The sequence below is a fragment of the Notolepis coatsorum genome, assembly GCF_963971535.1.
Source record: "Notolepis coatsorum genome assembly, chromosome: 7".
NCBI lineage: Eukaryota > Metazoa > Chordata > Actinopteri > Aulopiformes > Paralepididae > Notolepis > Notolepis coatsorum.
Window position 1 is genome coordinate 9,272,247 of NC_140171.1, and position 18,731 is coordinate 9,290,977.

Genomic DNA, 18,731 nt, shown 5'->3' on the forward strand with positions numbered 1-18,731 from the left:
GTTTACCGTGTCGGATATCAAAGCACAGGAGTATTTTTATAATAATTTTTTAAATTATGTTTTTTGGTAGATATTTTATTGGTTTTGTTACCAGGCAGTCCGGTAGAGAGAGAGAGAGAGAGGAAGTATGGGAGATAGACAGGGGAAGACATTCGGCAAAGGTCGCCGGGTCCGGGAGTCGAACCCGGGACGGCCGTGTTGCGCCACCCTGGCGCCCCCTACACGGGGGTATTTTAGATGAAATGGATCACGTCTCGATAATCTTTGCCCTATGACCCCCGAACGGTCATGGTCCAAGTCTATAACTGTTCTGCAGAAGTAATGGATCGGATCAGCACTCTGTATCCGCCGATATTCAACGTTTTAGGACTCGTCATCGACCAGTGCATGACATAAGAGCAAAATGGCCGCCGTATGAATAATGGTCAATGGAGTGTTTGTGTAGAGGTGCCTTTCCTCTCTAAATTGTCACATGAGATCAGTACCGTGGCTGTATCACATTAGCCGTCTCACATTAGCTGTCTCTCGCCGTCTCTCGCCGTCTCTCTCGGAACAAGATTACACTTATTTATTCTGATGGATGTATTCAGAGGTGAAGCAATCTTGACGAGCCGCTAGAGGATTATTACTTTTCAAATGTCTTAATTATTTCGTTGTATAATTGAACTTGAAGACATTGAGCCGTCAGATGTGAAAAATGCTCATCTTAAAGTAGCTCTGATTTTTTTTTTTTTATATTATAGTTCTGTCATTCCTCGCCTCTCATTTGATATCCTATTCCATGACCGCAGGGCGCTGTAATCTCGTGTCGTCCTGTACTGTGGATTTGATTTCTCCTTGTCTTCTCCCGTCTCAACACTCGCCGTTTCCCCTCCCATAACAATATTCAATAATAAGGAGGAATAAGAAGAATGATGCCAGCTTTCTTAATTTAATGAATCCCCCCCTGTGTCTCCTCTCTAGAGGAGTATAACCAGGTATTGCTAGCTAACAGGGTTTGACGTAATCGGAGTCGTGGCGAGATGAATGGACGGTTAGCGTCTTTGGAGAGATCTCACCGGGGTGTGATGATGACGGCGCTGATGAGATGGAATTGAATTCAAGTCCCTTTCATTAAAGACCGTGACGGATGGCTTGTATGCAGCGGGAGCAAAACTAATGAGGGAGATGTTGACCTCTAGGAATGCGGAGGCGGCCAGCATCCCCCCCCCCCGCACGCACGCACACACACACACACACACACACACACACACACACACACACGTCACACACACACGTCAATTAAACTCAATTTAACTCGGCCCATATATTATTATTTTAAAGTGCTCGTCCATAACACCAGCCTGTCGTAGCCAACGCTGGCCCCAGATCAGTGGTGTTGCTGTGGCTACACTGTGATTATTGGAGGGGGGGCGGGGGGGGGGGGGGGGGGGGGGCGTGGAGGCACAATTTCTGTCAGAAAGCCAGGGAGACGTATCCCTTGTGTCTAATAATAATTATGATAATAATAGATATATAATACATGCATCCATGCACACATAACTGAGAGCATCAGTAATGGGTACATTTACAGCTTTTACAGCTGGGGAGATTTAAATGCTTTGGGTAGATTTTTTTATTTTTTTTATAAAATCATAAATGAAAAGCATGGATTATAATGGTTTAAGAGTGCAAGTATTGTTATAAATACATGCTGATTATGCGTATCAGTTATAATAGCAGCATTAACAGTGAACATTCCTGCAGTCCTGTCACAATTCAAGCTCAACTCGTCTATTACAGGATATTATGAACATGGGGGGCGACAGTGGCTCGGGAGGTAGAGCAGTCGTCTGGCAATCCGGAGGTTCCCGGTTCGATTCCCGCTCCTCCCGGGACAGCGTGTCCAGATGTGTCCTTGAGAGAGCAAGACACTTAACCCCTAATAAATTGCTCCCGATGAGTAGGGTTGGGCACCGAAAACCGGTTCTAATTAGGAACCGGTTCCTAACTTCCGGTTCTGGAACCGGAAGTAACATACCTGCATTTCGATTCTTAAAAAAAAAAAAAATATTATAACTTTGTTAATTAATACCCTAGTTACAGTACAGCAACCAAATTAAACTGGATCAAGTCAACTGAAAATGTGAATAGTATGAAAAAAATGTAAACATTTAAAAAAAAAAATTCTCCTGCGAAATAAGCTGTGACCTGCACATCAAAGAATCGGAATCGAGAATTGTTCAGAACAGGAATCGATATGGAGAATCGGAATCGGAACCGGAATCGTTCAAATCCAAACGATGCCCAACCCTACCGATGAGCAGGTTGGCACCTTGCATGGTTGCCTCTGCCGTCGGTGTGTGAATGTGTGAGTGAATGGGTAAAATGTGAGGAACAACTTGTAAAGCGCGTTGGATAAAAGCACTATATAAAAAAAGCAGCAAAAAAAAAAAAGCACCCATGAACTTGATAGAGGGAACACTATAATTTTCAAAAGTTAGCAGGCAGTACACTCCGTGGACCCAGTGCATCCCTAGCAGGGGCGGATTTAGGATTGTAGGAGATCCGGGGCTTAGCCCAGATGCCCCCCCCCCCTTTTTTTTTTTTTTTTTTTTTTTTTCTTTTTTTTATAATTTGTTTAAAATTTTTTTTTTTTTTTTTTGTGCAGGCAAGGGGTGGACAGATTTATTTTGAATTTAATGAACCTGTACGTGCAATTTCCTGCAATATAGAGCCTTCAATCTTGACCAATAAAGCTGCTCTTTTCACTATAAAACTCAGTTAACCATAACGTAGTTATGGTTAGATTTATATATTGGGGGGGGATATATCATATTTTTCATATAATCAAAAAGTGGTGGAGCAAGATCATACCTTTGCTCCCCCAAGTTCAATAGTGGGAGAGCAGAGATGCTCCGAATGCTCTTATGGCCAGGCGTCTATGATTCACTGATACAAAGTAAAATAGTGCAGTGCAATAAAATAGTTAGTAAAATAGAATAAAATAATGCAATAGTGCATTGCAATAAAATAGTTATCATCGTATTTCTTCGGGAGGCCGGTAAGGAGTGCATTACAGTAGTTGAGTTGGCTTGAGATAAAGGCATGGATCTGGTTTTCAGCGTCCTTTTGATTTATAAATGGCCGTACTTTAGCTATGTTTCTAAGGTGGAAGAATTAAGTTTTTGTCAACTTGTTGATTGTGATTTAAAGCTTAGGTCTGAGTCTACCATAACACCAAGACTTAACTCACTCAAATACAGTTAGCAGCTGGATAGACCACAGATGGAAATTAGCTTCTGCTAAATCTGGTGCAAACATATTTTCATGTAACAATGATGAATTGTAAAAAAAAAAAAAAAAAAAAAATTTAAATAGATTCGGGGCTTTTCAGAATACATCCGGGGCTTGAGCCCAGGTAGCCACCCCCTAGCTCCGCCCCTGATCCCTAGACCGCGCTAATGCTTCACACGTACGTGTTCTCTTTCTCTCTCTCTCCCGGGAGTTATCCTCTGGAGTGCCCACAACACCACCTACTCCCCGACAAGCGCAAATTATCCGCCCCTCGCATCAATAGCCGACTGTTTGCAGTGTTGCCATGGCGATGCCATGGCCAGTAGCTGCCCCTCGCGGCCTAGAGAGAGAGAGACCGGCGAGAGAGAGAGAGAGAGAGAGAGAGCGCGGGAGACGCACCAGACGCCAGCAGCCTGCGTGAAATTGAAATTTTGTCCCACAAATCGATTCCTGCTTTTTTGATCATGGCTCCGGATCGGGGGCTCCTCTGTCTCTCTCTCCACCTGATGGATTCTGCGTCGGGTTACCAGTTCCACCAGCTCCGCTTCTCCGGGTGCGCGAGTTAAGAAGGGGCCGTATCCCATGCCCGCCTCCTCTCTGCCCTCTTATTATACTCCTACCTAGTCTTTCCCAGACTCATAAATTATTCAGTGGCAGCAGTTGGCTTGTTGTCGGGAGGGCTACTGGAAATGTAATTACTTGGCTTTTGTGCCGTTGACTCCCTGTTCAGATTGATAGCACAATTAGCACCACGGCCGCGGCCCCCCGTGTCAGGTAATAGATATTGATAGCCGCAGATAAAATGCATTATCAAGTAAAAAAACGCTGCATAGCCTGCTGCCCGCGGAGCGTTTTGGGGCTTATTTGACGCTTGTATGGCTCCTGGCGGCAGTCGGCTTCACTACTGCGAGGTGGTTATGATGAGGAGGCTCGGTCCTATATTATGGTCGGTAACTCGGAGACACAAAACCATAACTCACTCCTAACATACTCCATAACGTGAGCCATTCAATGGAGGTTTTCTGTCGTATTAAATGAGACGGGTGTTGACGGCGCTTTGTCTGGTAATCAGAAGATTCACAGGTTCGATGTGTCCTTGAGCGAGACACTTGACCCCCCTGACTGCTCCCGGTGAGCACGTCGACACCTTGCGTGGTGTCGCCTCCACCGTCGGTGTGTGAGTGTGTGAGTGAATGGGTGAATGTTGAGGCATATACGATGTAAAGCACTTTGGATAAAAGCTGCTATATAAATGCACCATTTACTATTTAGTAGGGGTGGGGGAAAAAATTGATACGTAGTAGTATCGCGATACTTTGCGTGGCGATACTGTATCGATACAGGGACGCCAAGTATCGATATTTAATTATAAATCTTTGTATAAGGAAGTTGCATTGTTCATTTCAATACCTGTAATAGTACAGTAGTCCACACACACGCACGCACACATGTGCATTCAGTTAAGTTGGAATATGACTGTAATACAAACAGTTCAGTTTGTCAGGTACATGCAACACAGATTACAGTGTTTACTGTCTGCTCGAGAAAATACCATGTTCTGCAATAAAAATGATTGAAGTGAGATGAACAGACTGAACTTTATTTTATTAGATAAAACATGTTGACAAAGTTTTACTTTGCAGTTGAAAAAAGGTAATAAATCGCAATATATCGCAATATTAATATCGCAATACTCAGCATATCGCAATATATTTAGTATCGCAATACTATCATATCGTGATAGTATCGTATCATGAGGCCTCTGGTGATTCCCACCCCTAGTATTTAGAATATTACACTATTGCGTCTCACAAGTAGCAAATGTGCAACTGCTTAGTTAAACCCAGTAAGATAATCCAGTCTGGTTATTGAACATCATTAGCTGAAAAGTTGCGTCACAGCAGCGCAAGTTGCTAAAACTACAAAAAGGTTTACTCTTAGTGCAACTTTTTTGAATGGAGGTTCTAGCTGACTATCTAAAGAGGAAACGTCTTGAAATATCACCTGCAGACTCTACTCCCTTCTATTATATTCATTGTCCTTATGACACCTATTGTCTGTGTTGTTTTTGTTACTTGTCCTGTGTAACTGAGCCTCACACACACTGTCTGCCTGTCTCCTAGCTGAGCTTCCAGCACAGGGTGGGGGGGGGGGGTGCTGTACTGGCAGGGGTGTAAAAAGTACCCAGAATGTATACTTAGGCCTAAAAAAAATAATGGTTTGGTTCCGGTTGCCGACCGACCCTGCCGATTTAGGTGCGACCCAATTTATTTTATGAGTTAAAAACAATTTTTTTTTTTATATAAAATAAAGTTTCATAAAAATCTTAGTCAAACCTTTAGTATTATGGATATTAAACATGCTGGCAGAGTACATGCATCCATGTTGTTGTGAACATTTTAATTAAATAAAGAAATTCCCTATCCATAGTCGCTGTGGGAAAAAATAAAATAAAAAATAAAATAAAATAAATTCCCTACCTACCAACAGGAATCAAACAATATTTTCTTTTATGCCTTAAGTGAAAGTATGGGTACCGTCTCAAAATCATACTCAAGTAAAAGTCAGAGTATCTGGCTAACAACACACTTGAGTAAAAGTAAAAAAGTTTCTACTTTTAAATGTACTCGAGTACTAAAAAGTTAAAGTAAAAACGTCATTTTATTCCCGGGGCAATGAAATGTTCCGTTTCGTCCTCTTCATCACTCGTACTATCGTTTGTGGCCGTCTTCTGTAGCTTGTCACTCTGACTGTCTATTCTTCTGATAGCAGGTGTTTAATCAAAGATCCCCCGCTTTCTAGTCTTGCACAAGGTCCAATCAGCACGGGTATGGGCGGGTTCATTTTCCATTGATGGGGATTTGATTGGCTGTTTTTAAATAAAGTGCGGCCGCAGGATTAACAACGTTAACGTTAGTTCGGCCAGAGAAACAAATATGCTAATTAAAATAGTTGGACCTGCAAGATTTGTACTTTGTACTTTGTAGGTCTGCATTTTAAATGTAAGGAGTAAAAAGTATGTTTTTTTCCCTCTGAAATGTAATTGAGTAAAAGTACAAGTATAATAATAATATAATTGAGTATAATAATAATATAATATAAGTATATTGAGTATAATTGAGTATAATAATAAATCAAAGTATAATAATAATACTTGAGTAAAGTACAAATCCCCCAAAAACTACTTAAGTATTGTAACGAAGTACAATTACTCAAGTACTTTACACCCCTACTTGTCCTGTGTAACTGAGCCTCCACACTGTGTCTGCTTGTCTCCTATAGCTGAGCTTCCAGCACAAGGTGGGGGTGCTGTACTGCCGCGCCGGCCAGAGCACGGAGGAGGAGATGTACAACAACGAGAGCGCCAGCCCCGCGCTGCAGGACTTCCTGGACCTGCTGGGGCAGAAGGTCCGACTGAAGGGCTTCACCAAGTACAGGGCTCAGCTGGACAACAAGGGTAAGGAGCCTTGAAACAATACGTTTTCTTTTTATTATTTATTGTTATGTTTTTGGTAGATATTTTATTGTTTTTTTCCCGGGCAGTCCGGGAGAGAGAGAGAGGAAATATGGGAGGATAGACGGGGGAAGACATTCGGCAAAGGTCGCCGGGTCTGGGAGTCAAACCAGGGACTGTACGTGGTGCGCCCCAACAATAATAATAATAATAATAATAATAATAATAATAATAATAATAATAATAATAATAATAATAATAATAATAATAAATTCAATTTGTACCGCACTTTACATTTGTAAAAATCTCAAAGTGCTACAGGAGATAAAGACAAAAAGTTAAATGAATAAAACAATTAAAATGAATAAAACAACCAATGAAATGGAAGAACATACAAATAAAATAGAGTAAAATAATGAAAAAATGAATAGAAGTAAAAAATAAAATTAAAAGAAAAATTCAGGCAAAAGCCTTGTTAAAAAGAAATGTTTTTAGGCCCCTTTTAAAAGCCTCGACGGATTGTGGTGCTCAGTCATACGTTATTGTACTGTGTACTCTGTGTAAAGTACTGTGTACTCACTGTGTAACGTACTCACCATGGGATCAGGCAACAAAAGGCCACTCCCACCTCTAAAACGGGTGTTAGTGGGGTGCCCTTTTGTTTGGATATCCTGTACCATATGTGGGGATGATTCTAAACAAAAATCTATATGTAAAAAAAAAAAAAACACATTTTCTGACGGCACTTTGTGTCGGCTACAGCAGGGGCTCGAACCCCCTTTGGACCCCATCTGTGCACATTACATGTTGCATAACACCTGCTGGGAAGGTTCCATTATATGCATTGAAAGGCCTTAAGTATTCCTAAATCAATATGAGCAAGTCAACACACTGCATTGAGAGAGATTGTGTGTGTGTGTGTGTGTGTGTGTTAATTTTCTGTTCCATAACTGCTATAGAATAAAGCTCACTTTGGTATAAAAACTCTACTCTGTGGATCCACTGCATCAGTCTCCCGTTCACTGTCTACGGAGCAGCTCCAGACTTTATACCTGATGGAGATTCAAGTCTTAGTTCTCTGGCTTCATGAGAGAGTAGCGCGTGTCCAGAAATCCATTGATTGAACTTTCCTAGGCGATGGAAATAACACATTATAACACATTTTTAATCTGGGTGGTGGTCCCAACTTCCCCGTCGAGCTTTTAAATTTCTCCACCTTCACGATGTTCCTTCAACTCTTCTCTAACTTGACTTCAACCAGGATCTCCCTTGTCAAGTCACCAGATCAACATGCTAATTCAGAGTAATACAGTAGCTAACCTGACTAGATTGTGTTTTTTTTATATACTGTATATATCGATGGCTGAGACGCAAAACCTCCTATCGGAAAATTAAACTTTTTTGAGAAAAGGAAAAAAAAAGTGTTTTCTTGCAGAATTTCTTAAAGGATACCCAATACAATGCACTGCTTTTGCCTTTTGGAAAATATCTCGCAGACAGACTGAATAGGTGCAGATAGGAGGTTTCTCGTCATCCAAAGTGAAATGAGAAAATCTGAAATTTAGCAGATAGGAGGTTTTGCGTTTCAGTCATGGATATATGTTATATATTATATATATATGTTATCCAGTGTGATTGACATGACTATAGACTGACGTCAGGTCTCCCCTGTTCTCCCCTGGTCTCCTCTGGTCTCTCCTGGTCTCCCCTGCTCTCCCCTGGTCTCTCCCCTGCTCTCCCCTGGTCTCTCCTGGTCTCCCCTGTTCTCCTCTGCTCTCCCCTGCTCTCCCCTGGTCTCCCCTGGTCTCCCCTGGTCTCCCCTGGTCTCCTCTGGTCTCCCCTGGTCTCCTCTGGTCTCCCCTGGTCTCCCCTGGTCTCTCCTGGTCTCTCCTGGTCTCCCCTGGTCTCCCCTGGTCTCCCCTGGTCTCCCCTGGTCTCCTCTGGTCTCCTCTGGTCTCCCCTGGTCTCTCCTGGTCTCTCCTGGTCTCCCCTGGTCTCCCCTGGTCTCCCCTGGTCTCTCCTGGTCTCTCCTGGTCTCCCCTGGTCTCCCCTGGTCTCCCCTGGTCTCCCCTGGTCTCTCCTGGTCTCTCCTGGTCTCCCCTGGTCTCCCCTGGTCTCCCCTGGTCTCCCCTGGTCTCTCTCCTGGTCTCTAGCCGACTCCACAGGGACCCACTCCCTCTACACCACCTACAGAGACTACGAGCTGATGTTCCACGTCTCCACGCTGCTGCCTCACACCCCCAACAACAGACAGCAGGTGAGCCCTCCTTCTTAACCCTTTCACTGCCACACGACAAAGGAGGGTTAACCCTTTCACAACCACACTACAACTACACTTATGCAATGTAATGTTTTTTTTAGAAGTGTTTCCGGCGTCCTGTGCCCTGTTGGTTATTATTACACAAGATAGTAATAGCTCTTAATCCTCTTACATGAGAAAGTAACGAGCTCTCATCCTCTCAAAGCAACATCACTAAGCAGTACATCAGAAAACACTGTGTAATTCCACTTGGTTATGACAGTGATGGAGATGATGTCATGATGGTAATGAGGATATTGACAGTGATAGAGATGATGTCATGATAGTAATGAGGATATTAACAGTGATAGAGATGATGTCATGATAGTAATGAGGATATTAACAGTGATATAGATGATGTCATGATAGTAATGATGATATTAACAGTGATAGAGATGATGTCATGATAGTAATGATGATATTGACAGTGATAGAGATGATGTCATGATAGTAATGAGGATATTAACAGTGATAGAGATGATGTCATGATAGTAATGAGGATATTAACAGTGATATAGATGATGTCATGATAGTAATGAGCATATTGACAGTGATGGAGATAATGTCATGATAGTAATGAGCATATTGACAGTGATGGAGATAATGTCATGATAGTAATGAGGATATTGACAGTGATAGAGATGATGTCATGATAGTAATGATGATATTAACAGTGATAGAGATGATGTCATGATAGTAATGAGGATATTGACAGTGATAGAGATGATGTCATGATAGTAATGAGGATATTGACAGTGATAGAGATGATGTCATGATAGTAATGATGATATTAACAGTGATCGAGATGATGTCATGATATTAATGATGATATTAACAGTGATGGAGATGATGTCATGATAGTAATGAGCATATTGACAGTGATAGAGATGATGTCATGGATAGTAATGATGATATTAACAGTGATGGAGATGATGTCATGGATAGTAATGATGATATTAACAGTGATAGAGATGATAGTAATGAGGATATTGACAGTGATAGAGATGATGTCATGATAGTAATGATGATATTAACAGTGATCGAGATGATGTCATGATATTAATGATGATATTAACAGTGATGGAGATGATGTCATGATAGTAATGAGCATATTGACAGTGATAGAGATGATGTCATGGATAGTAATGATGATATTAACAGTGATGGAGATGATGTCATGGATAGTAATGATGATATTAACAGTGATAGAGATGATAGTAATGAGGATATTAACAGTGATAGAGATGATAGTAATGAGGATATTAACAGTGATAGAGATGATGTCATGGATAGTAATGAGGATATTAACAGTGAACTTTGTAGTTTATGAACTTTGACACAGAAGAAAGAACTCTTTCTTTTCCATTTTCAGATCATTTTTAATTTGATTCATAAAAATAGGAGCGCCAGAGACTTAAAATATTCATAGAGAAAAGCGTCAATATCAAACATCATGAATATTATAATACATTTGTATGCCCCCCCTCAAAAAAAACATCTTGCGACTGCTCAGGGGGTCCCGCTCAGATTGACATGCCTGAAGCATAACTAGGGCATCGTAATTTGTCACCTGAATCGCAAACTTAAATCATTTGAACTCGCTCAATATTTCAATCAGACACGCGTTTAATTTATTCCGTCCGACCCCCCCCCCCCCCCCCCCGCCAGGTTCTACCTCGGTAAGCAGTCGAGGAATCTGGCTCCGGAGAGATAAGCTGTTTATTTTTATTCATTGGATTTCCCCACGATTGGAACGTGGAATTCTAATTCCGCCCCCCTGGTTCACTCCTCCTCGGACCCCTGTGTGAGATCCTGCAGACGGACAGACACGTTGTGTTTATTATCACCAGCGCTGCCGCGTCGTCATCACATCAGTTGTTCCCGTCCACTAACTAACTAACTAACACACTGCTGGTCATTTCCAACCATTAGTCACACTGTGCTCCTCTTTATTAGAACTGGCACTTCTCATTTCAGAGGCGACTTTATTGTTTTTTCTCTCTCTGTCCACACAACAACACATCAGTCAGTCGTTAATTGGAATTTCTATTTGCTGGAGACGTTGCCCCGGCAACAATTCTCCGCACGCAGCCGTCAATTAATGTTCCCTGTGTGACATCGTCCGCTGTGGCTGTGGGACTACTCTTGGATCCCGGTACGCCTTCAAACACTCACCGTCGCCACTCGAGATTCAAAGACAACAAATTGACTTTGACTTTAGAACTTTTTTTTATTTTTTATTTTTTTAATCTTTCCCCCCCTCCTTTTTCCCTCCGATTTTCTCCCATCCCAATGTTAGTTGTTATGCCAATTCCCAATCCCCTTCCTGGTCGCTGCGCACTTACCCCCCACAGTCGGTCTGGGAGAGTGGAGGCTATCACGTGCTTCCTCCGACACACGTCCAGCCAATCAACCGCTTCTTTTCACCTGGCAGCGCGGACTCTCACTGAGAGGGTGTAACGTGTGGAAGGTTCACACTACCCCCCTTAGATCCTATCCGCGCTGAGCAGGCGCCCCGACCGAACTGTAGGAGTCGCTGTTTACAACGACCCGGACCCACCCCGCCAGCTTTCCCACCCTCTAATACTGGTGACAACGCCGGAGCTGTGAGCTGGATTCGAACAGGCGAATCCAGCGTCTCCGGCGTTGGTGACGAACGCAATCTCCGCTACGCCACCTGACCGCGACTTTAGAACTTCTTAAACATCTCCTGGAATGTAGTTACATTTTTTTTTTTAGATTTAGTCATTTAGCTGATGCTTTCATCCAAAGCGGTTTACAGATTGTGAACAACAAGTCAGCAGGAGGGGGACATCTCTGGCAGCTAAGGGTCAGTGGTGTTGTTCATCTAGCAGTGTTGAACTTGAGTGTTACACTCTGAGTGCATAGTAGTGTAGAGACATATTAGCAAGATAGGTAGTAGTATAAGCATAGTAGTATAGTGGCTCGAGAGGTAGAGCAGTCGTCTGGCAATCCGGAGGTTCCCGGTTCGATTCCCGATTCCCCTCCCTGGCAGCGTGTCGATGTGTCCTTGAGCAAGACACTTAACCCCTAATTGCTCCCGATGAGCAGGTTGGCATCTTGCATGGTCGCCTCCGCCGTCGGTGTGTGAATGTGTGAGTGAACGTGTGAGTGAATGGGTAAAAATGTGAGGAAGAAATTGTAAAGCGCTTTGGATAAAAGCGCTATATAAAAAAGCAGCCATTTACCATTTATAGACATATAGCAAGATGGGTAGTAGTATAAGTATAGTAGCATAGTAGTATAGACAATCATACTGTATTAGCAAGATAGGTAGTAGTATAAGTATAGTACTAGTAGCATAGTAGTATAGACATATAGCAAGATAGGTAGTAGTATAAGTATAGTACTAGCAGTATAGACATATAGCAAGATAGGTAGTAGTATAAGTATAGTAGCATATATATATACATATAATACATATGCATAATCAAAACGTCCCATCCCACACAGTCTGGGCTTTCAGTCTCTGAGCCTTTGAGGGAAGCGTCCCGGGCCTTGCGTGCACGGCGTTGTGTCTTTGAGCTTAATTAGGTGGATTTTGGGGGGATTTGCTCTTTAACCCTCCTCCTCCTCTGAGATCATGGCTGATAGTCCAGGATAAGCCCTAAGTATCCCGGAGGTCTTGGGACAGTTATCCCCCCAGTGAGCCGGCCTGTTCCCTGCCCCGTCTGTTCCTCTGCCCGGGGCCAAGGGCGACGCGATCAGACACTGCAGCTCATCTGGAGAGCGGAAAAGAGACGCTTCAAGGGGCTGGATCAGTTTCAAAGCTGCGTTTTTAATCTTCTTTCTTCCATCCTCCTTTTCTTGGTCGAAGCAAAAAAGAAGATATTGAGTGCGGTTACGTTCATGTTCATTTTCTGATATTATTCAGGAGGATATGGTGTCTCTGAGTTGGCACGTGTCAACCGCCATATGGTGTTTATATAACCCCAAGATAAGGTCATTCCCTGCTAATGAGAAACCAAAATATAATCGCCACCAGGGTGATATTCAGATTCAGAGTTTTATTTGCCACATGGAAGTAATATAAATCATACCGTTTTCATACAAAAACATAAATCCAGTTCTACCATGGGCAAACGGAGCAGGAGGAAGAATAAATCGTATAATTACCACCTGCCCCCCTATTCCTGAACTAAACAAGTAACACTCGATGGTCGGCGTACAACCTAATTTACACAAAATAATAATTCATACAATATACAAAGAAACAAACATGAATTGAATTGACAAATATTATTACACCCCTTAAGCTCGCTATGGAGAGAATTCCACAATTTTACACCAATAACTGAAGGACACATCTGTTTTAGTGTGGTACGTGCAAACTGAAATAGACATTTAATTTTAGCTCGATATACTGAGGGATGTAAACAATGTATCCCAGTTACTGTTAGGTTTTGTGTGTTTGTTTGTTTGTTTGTTTGTGTGCGAGTTCTGTTTTCATGGTAATACTCTTAATTTACAACATACTGGTAATGGAAACTTAAGGATATGAAATTGTATATAAAGTCTTGCAACAAAAGCATTGCAACAAAAAATAAACCTTGATGTCAGACTTCTCGGTGCCAGTTCTATTGCAGCCTGTATTCAAATTCTAAATGTATCAACCGATTTATATCAAACGTTGGCTAGTCAACGATGCAACGAATCGCTGATGGTTCTGACATCCGAGGTAGTAACCTGTTTTAAATGACGGGTCATAAACCGGGAGACGGCCGAGCTGAGAGTTTCCACACTTGGCTACACCGTGACGACCGTTCCTTCTTTTACGGTTTCCTCGCCCTCGCCCGGGATATTATTATCCGCGGTATTAATGAGAAAACATTCAGAGAGAAAAGGAAATGAGTGGAGAAAAGTGACGACTGACCCTCTCTCTCTCTGTCTGTGTCTCTGTGTCTCTGTCTCGCTCTCTCTCTGTCTCTCTCTCTCTCTCTCTCTGTCTCTGTCTCGCTCTCTCTTTCTGTCTGTGTCTGTGTCTCTCTCCTCTCTCCTCTCTCTCTCTCTCTCTCTCTCTCTCTCCTCTCTCTCTCTCTCTCTCTGTCTCTGTCTCTCTCCCTCTCTCTCTCTCTCTGTCTCTGTCTCTCTCCTCTCTCTGTCTGTGTCTCTCTCTGTCTCTCTCTGTCTCTCTGTCTCTCCTCTCTCTGTCTGTGTCTCTCTCTGTCTCTCTCTGTCTCTCTGTCTCTCTGTCTCTCCTCTTTCTCTGTCTGTCTGTCTCTCTCTGTCTCTCTGTCTCTGCCTCTCTCCCTCTCTCTCTCTGTCTCTGTCTATCTCATCTCTCCCTCTCTCTCTCTCTGTCTCTGTCTCTCTCCTCTCTCTGTCTGTGTCTCTCTCTGTCTCTCCTCTTTCTCTGTCTGTGTCTCTCTCTCTGTCTCTCTCTGCCTCTCTGTCTCTCTGTCTCTCTCTCTCTCTGTCTCTCTGTCTCTCTCTCTCTCTGTCTCTCTGTCTCTCTCTGCCTCTCTCTCTCTCTCTCTCTCTCTCTCTCTCTCTCTCTCTCTCTCTCTCTCTCTCTCTCTCTCTCTCTCTCTCTCTCTCCCCCCCCCCCCCCCCCCCCCCCCCCTATCTCTCTCTGCGTCTCTCTCGTCCCACTACAGCTCCTGCGGAGCGGCACATCGGTAACGACATAGTCACCGTCATCTTCCAGGAGCCCGGGGCGCTCCCCTTCACGCCCAAAAACATCCGCTCCCACTTCCAGCACATCTTCATCATCGTCAGGGTCCACAGCCCCGGCACGGAGAACGTCTGCTACAGGTGAGAGGGAGGGAGAGGGAGGGAGAGAGAGGGAGAGAGAGAGAGAGAGAGAGGGAGAGAGAGAGAGAGAGAGAGTGGGTTCGGGAAACAAAAGCCTGGTCCCTCACAGCGCGGACGCTGCCCCCGGGCCGGGCAGTAGATCAATCATCTTTCCGGGCCGCGCACACAACACCCCGCTGACAGGTCCGCGGTGGCTCTTAAAGCCAATGAAGACGAATGGGCAGTGTATATGAACGGGGGACAGCAGTGGGCCTGGTGCGGCTTCCTGCCTGGGTGCTCTGCGGCTCCGCGTACAGCTCCCTGGCCCGGGTGCTCTGCCACGAGCGATACATCAAGACTCAAATGATCCATGGAACACATGGGAATGACGAGAGCTCTCCCAAAAAAAACATCTTCCTCACCTCGGCCCTCACCATTGTTATTTTACGGCCACATCAGGCGACCACGTTTCAGCGTGAAGCCTTCATCACACAGCTTCACGAGGGGAAGTGGTTTCGGGGTGCCGTCATTCCTATAGTAGTTTCCCATGGATTCTTTTTGCGACTGCACCTTTTTTTTAACTGCTCATTGTACGGTCCGTTTAATTAGATTTAATGATTGTTGTACATTGGCACAACCTCTGTCGTCTTAAACCATGAATGTACACAAGTTTCTTCAAGTTTTGTTTTATTTGTCGTATAATATAAGGTACATGTTCATTATAATCAAATGTAGGGATGTCCGATATTATCGGCCTACCGATATTATCGGCCGATATCGGCATTAAAATGTGATATAGGAAAAATATCGGTATCGGTTTACAAAAAAAAAAAAAAAAACGTTCTATACATTTATTTACCCAGGCAATCAAGTAAGAACAAATTCTGATTTTATTTATTGTCAAAAGTATGCATAATGTTGTGTTAATTCCACAACAAGAGGATGTAATGTTAATTACCTGAAATATTACATTTTGGGGGGGGGGGGGGGGGGGGCCCTGCATATATCGGTATCGGTTGATATCGGTATCGGAAATAAGAGTTGGACAATATCGGTATATCGGTATCTGTAAAAAAGCCAATATCGAACATCCCTAGTCAAATGCTTGGTTCTGTGTGACCCTCCTGAAAGTGTGCTTCATACAGTAAAAAGTAAAAGAATAAACACCAAACACTGTACAAAATATACAACACGATCCACTCACTGAATCACTGAATAAATCAGGAATCCATCACTTTCACTTTCACTTTTGACAAATCTGTCATCTCAAGGCTTCATAATAATGGCCTCAGAGGCCCCCGTTCAGACCCGCAGCTTGTATCCAGATTCACATTGTAATCCGACCCCGTGTCTTCTCTCCCTGTGCCCCCCCCCCCCCCCCCCCCCCCCCAGCGTCGCCGTGACCCGGTCGAAAGAGGTGCCCCCCTTCGGCCCCCCGCTGCCCGCCGGCCTGATGTCCCCAACTCCTCCGCCTTCCGCGACTTCCTGCTGGCCAAGATGATCAACGGCGAGAACGCGGCCCACAAGTCGGACAAGTTCCGCGCCATGGCCATGCGCACGCGGCAGGAGTACCTGCGCGACCTGGCGGAGAACCACGTGACGGCCACGCCCGTGGACCCGTCCTCCGCCGCCAAGTTCAGCTTCATCACGCTGGGCGGGAACAAGAAGAAGGAGCGCACCCGGCCGCGCCGGAACGCCCACCTGCAGAGCACCGGCGCCGTCACCTGGGCCGTGGTGGCGCACGACTTCGGCCAGTCCACGGACGTGGGCTGCCTGCTGGCCGTGTCCAACGAGTTCGTGGTGCTGATCGAGGAGGCGTCCAAGGAGGTGGTGTTCAACTGCTACTGCCGCGACGTCATCAGCTGGAGCACGGCGGGCGGCAGCGTCAAGCTGTTCTACCAGCGCGGCGACTGCGTGGTGTTCTCGGTGCAGGAGGGCTGCTGGGACGACGTGCGCGACGTGCTGCAGAGGCTGGAGGTGAGGGGGGGGGGGGGCGTGATGTTCGAGGTGAGGGGGTGGAGGTGAGGGGGGGGTGAGGGGGCGTGAGGCTGGAGGTGAGGGGGGGCGTGAGGCTGGAGGTGAGGGGGGGCGTGAGGCTGGAGGTGAGGGGGGGAGGGGGGCGTGATGTTCGAGGTGAGCGGGTGGGGGGGGGGGGGGGTGAGGGGGGAGGTGAGGGGGTGTGAGGCTGGAGGTGAGGGGGTGTGAGGCTGGAGGTGAGGGGGGATGGGGGGGGGTGAGGGGGGGGAGGGGGGGTGAGGCTGGAGGTGAGGGGGGGCGTGATGCTGGAGGTGAGGGGGGCGTTACCCGAAGTGTTTTAACATGAACTGGTAGCTGGTTTAACATTTACGTTTAGTCGTTTAGCTGATGCTCTTATCAGGTAGAAGCATTTAAAGGGACTTACAAGTTCTGTATAAGAAGTCAGCAGGAAGAGTACGACTAAGGGTCAGTAAGATTGTTCGTCAAACTTGAGTGTATACTAAGACATATTAGCATAGTCGTTTTTTATTATTATTATTTTTATTTAAAATTTTAAAATTTTTATTTTAATTAAAAAAAGAAAAAATTGAATTTAAAATATTTTTTTATTCATTAATGTATTTATTTTCTGTGCTCAGAGAGGCTGCTCTAAAACACTTACACAAATCAAATGATGCACCTGAAGCTGAAAGAATGATCAGTCCACAATAAGCTCAGATTTATGAATGAATTAAAACATCCTTGTACTGGATCCTTAAAAGAAACATTTCTGACTTATAATGTCTTCTATACGACTGTCCTTCACCAAAGACATTTTGTCTTTTACTTTTTAACTTCTTTTCACTGTATGAAGCACAATCTTTGGAGGCTCGTACAGGACCAACCATTGAATTTGAGTTTCACCTTCCATTCCATGATGGATTATTTTTTTAATGCATATGAAAGAGGTCATGTCTGCGTATGTAATGGCTGCAGAAACTAAAAATAAAAAACAAACAAAATGTACATTACAGTACAGTGCATATTACAGACAGTACAGTACATTACAGAACATTACATTACAGTACAGTAGATCAGAGGGAGAGGATCTGCGGCTCAATTCTGGTCGACAGGATTATGTCGGGATGTTTTTTAATCCAGCCAGATTGTAATTTGAAGTGAAGGCTGCTTCATTGTATTCACTTTGTTCGTCCATACTATGCCTTTTATTGTTCGCCTGAAATGGTTTTAGACAGTATTACATTTTAGAAATAAAGGAACAAAATGATCCACAACATAAATGTTATTGCACAAGCTTTAAAAATGGAAAGGATTATTAGCTAATCTGTTTGGCGGTTTTGTTTTTCCGTGGATTTTATTGGAACACCTAAGTACAGGCAAGCTGATAATTAGCCATTAGAGGGTTGACTGAGGTCGGCGATATCATAGGGAGCAAAGGTTATTTCTATCTGTTGTACATTCCATCAGCAAGAAAGTAATTGCTGATGTAACATATTGGTGATGCTCTACAGACGGATGAGAGGGTTTGGAGGAGGTGTTGTTTTCTACGCTGCTCTACTCTGCCTTGAATAGACTGGTCTGCAGGAAGTGATATTTAAAGGTGCTGTAGTAAGTGGTATTTTACTTTGTTAAAATAAGTGGTCTACATGTTAAAATAATAGCCCTACACTCCCGACAGACATCACTGATATATAGTGTCTGGTCAGTAACATGAGTCTTCCAGTCCCTCCACTCTGCAGTAAACAGCCATCACTGATACAGAGTGTCTGGTCAGTAACATGGGTCTTCTAGTCCCTCCACTCTGCAGTAAACAGCCATCACTGATATAGAGTGTCTGGTCAGTAACATGGGTCTCCCAGTCCCTCCACTCTGCAGTAAACAGCCATCACTGATATAGAGTGTCTGGTCAGTAACTTGGGTCTTCCAGTCCCTCCTCTCTGCAGTAAACAGCCATCACTGATATAGAGTGTC

The 18,731-nt window shown here is 44.1% G+C and overlaps 1 protein-coding gene across 1 annotated transcript in view; it reads left to right on the forward strand.

The window, feature by feature from the left end:
* The window catches only part of LOC311232509 (signal-induced proliferation-associated 1-like protein 2), a 166,881-nt gene that overhangs the window by 78,905 nt on the left and 69,245 nt on the right, over positions 1–18,731 (forward strand). Inside the window, 6 exon segments of the mRNA XM_084319332.1 lie at positions 6,559–6,733; positions 8,884–8,987; positions 14,648–14,654; positions 14,657–14,804; positions 16,176–16,237; positions 16,240–16,760. Of these exon segments, the coding sequence (XP_084175458.1) occupies positions 6,559–6,733; positions 8,884–8,987; positions 14,648–14,654; positions 14,657–14,804; positions 16,176–16,237; positions 16,240–16,760 (1,017 nt within the window).